This window comes from Aplysia californica, unplaced genomic scaffold (assembly GCF_000002075.1).
Source record: "Aplysia californica isolate F4 #8 unplaced genomic scaffold, AplCal3.0 scaffold00481, whole genome shotgun sequence".
NCBI lineage: Eukaryota > Metazoa > Mollusca > Gastropoda > Aplysiida > Aplysiidae > Aplysia > Aplysia californica.
Genome location: NW_004797751.1, coordinates 122,543 through 124,564, shown reverse-complemented (window position 1 = coordinate 124,564; position 2,022 = coordinate 122,543). Strand labels below are relative to the sequence as shown.

The window sequence follows — 2,022 nt, the reverse complement described above, 5'->3', positions numbered from 1 at the left end:
ATCATCATCATCATCATCATCATCATCATCATCATCATCATCATCATCATCATATTATTATTATTGTTATAATTATGATGATGATGATGATGATTACTTTTATTATTTTTTCTCTTTCTCCCCCATCCAGGCATTTGCCATCTTCTGTGGCCTGGGCATCAACAACTGTCAGCTGTACGAGCAGGTGTCGCTGGCAGCGGCTCGACAGGCTGTGGCACTCGAGGTCAGTTGGAACGGAGAGTTCCAGGTTCTTTTTATTGGGTGGTTTTTTGTTTTTATAAGTGTTTTACGACGCTCGCAACTGCATGAGATCATATGAGCGTGCGGGACACATTAAACATTTTCAGCTGGTAGGAAATTTTGAATTTTGCCTGGGTGGCGGCCAGAGCCTACTCTTATCAATTTTAGACCACCTATGGGATCTTCTACGTGCTCAATTTGCACACGGGATCTCCGAGGGTTTTTTCACCTTTTTCCGAGACAGACAGACAGACAGACAGACAGACAGACATACTGACAGAGAGACAGACAGAGAGACAGACAGACAGACAGACAGACAGACAGACAGACAGACAGACAGACAGACAGACAGACAGACAGACAGGCAGACAGACAGAGACCGTAACAGAGACAGAGAAAGAGAGACACGCGAACTCTCTTGTCAATGTACTATTTATTGCCATGTACTTTTTCGCCATAATATAGTCATTTCGTTTCTCCACCTATTGCCATAATGTCACCCTCATACGATATCCCCCAGGTGTTGTCCTATCACGCGGCGGTGCCCCATGAAGACGTGGCCTGGCTCAAGGTGAGTGACACCCCCATGAGCTTTTTGTATCATTCTGGTGTTGTCTGCTTACTACGTTTACACTTACCTTTTCTTTTTATGTCCTCTTATTTTGTATGTTTGTTTGGGTAAAGAGAAGCCCATTGACACAATAAAGGCTTCTTTCCACGGGACTGATATATGCCGCGCCCAAAGCTGCGCCGATAAAGTCCGCTCCGAATGCAGCGCTGATTTTCATTTCCATGGGCTAGATTAGATGATGCCGCATGTAGGTTTTTTCCCCCAACATTCCATTGCATTCCCTCCATTCACTACAAGATGTCAAGGTTGAAACGCTTCAGTACACTACTAGCATCTGCAGAAAGTGGCGACGAAAGCAGACGACAGAACATTGTTAGAGAGCAGGAAAGGAGGTGAAAGGGGAACATTTTAAGAGAAGAAAAAATTCCATTGCGCTATCCGGATTCGAACCCACAGTCTATTGTATTGAATGAGAGGCGAACACCTTACACTCTAGATCACGAGAGCCCACCTCTATCCCTCTGAGCTGCGTCAAAAAAATGAAATTTGAATAATGATAATATTGATGATAACTATAATACGAATGATCATCATCATCATCCAGTGCCAGATCTGAGACAGATATCAGCGATCACGGTTCTCCATTCATTCCTTTTGCTGGGATGCTCTAAAAAAAGCTACGTTTCCCTTATCTTTTCCTGTTACCCATTTAGGTTCTCTTAGTAGGTTGCTCTGGGCCTACCCCTGCCTCGTTTGCCCTCAATTTTGCCAGTGAGAGCTAGATGTTCAAGACATTGCTTAAGTGTCCCGAAAACTGCATTTGTCGTTTCCTGATTGTTTTTAACAGTGAACGTCCTACAAGGGCTTCATCAAGTACTACCTCGTTTGATTTATTTTCCTTCCACGATACTCCTAGCGGTCTCATAAGAAACCACATACTGATGTGAATTTTGTTCTTATCCAGCAACAAGATATTCCAGAGGAGGTGGAGCTGAAGCTACAGGAGCTGACCTTCAACGACTTCTCGCTAGACAGGGACCAGATGATGACGGCAACCATGAGAATGTTCAATGACCTCGGTCTTATCAGGAAGTTCAGGATAGACAATGAGGTTGGTTTGAGATAGATAGATAGATAGATAGATAGATAGATAGATAGATAGATAGATAGATAGATAGATAGATAGATAGATAGATAGATAGATAGATAGA

General features: G+C 43.2%; 1 protein-coding gene across 1 annotated transcript in view; it reads left to right on the top strand.

Annotated features, from left to right (window-relative positions):
- The window catches only part of LOC101856982 (dual 3',5'-cyclic-AMP and -GMP phosphodiesterase 11A), a gene marked incomplete at its 5' end in the record, with an annotated part of 142,616 nt that overhangs the window by 130,041 nt on the left and 10,553 nt on the right, over nt 1–2,022 (top strand). The window contains 3 exon segments of the mRNA XM_005105621.3: nt 131–223; nt 761–811; nt 1,776–1,922. Of these exon segments, the coding sequence (XP_005105678.3) occupies nt 131–223; nt 761–811; nt 1,776–1,922 (291 nt within the window).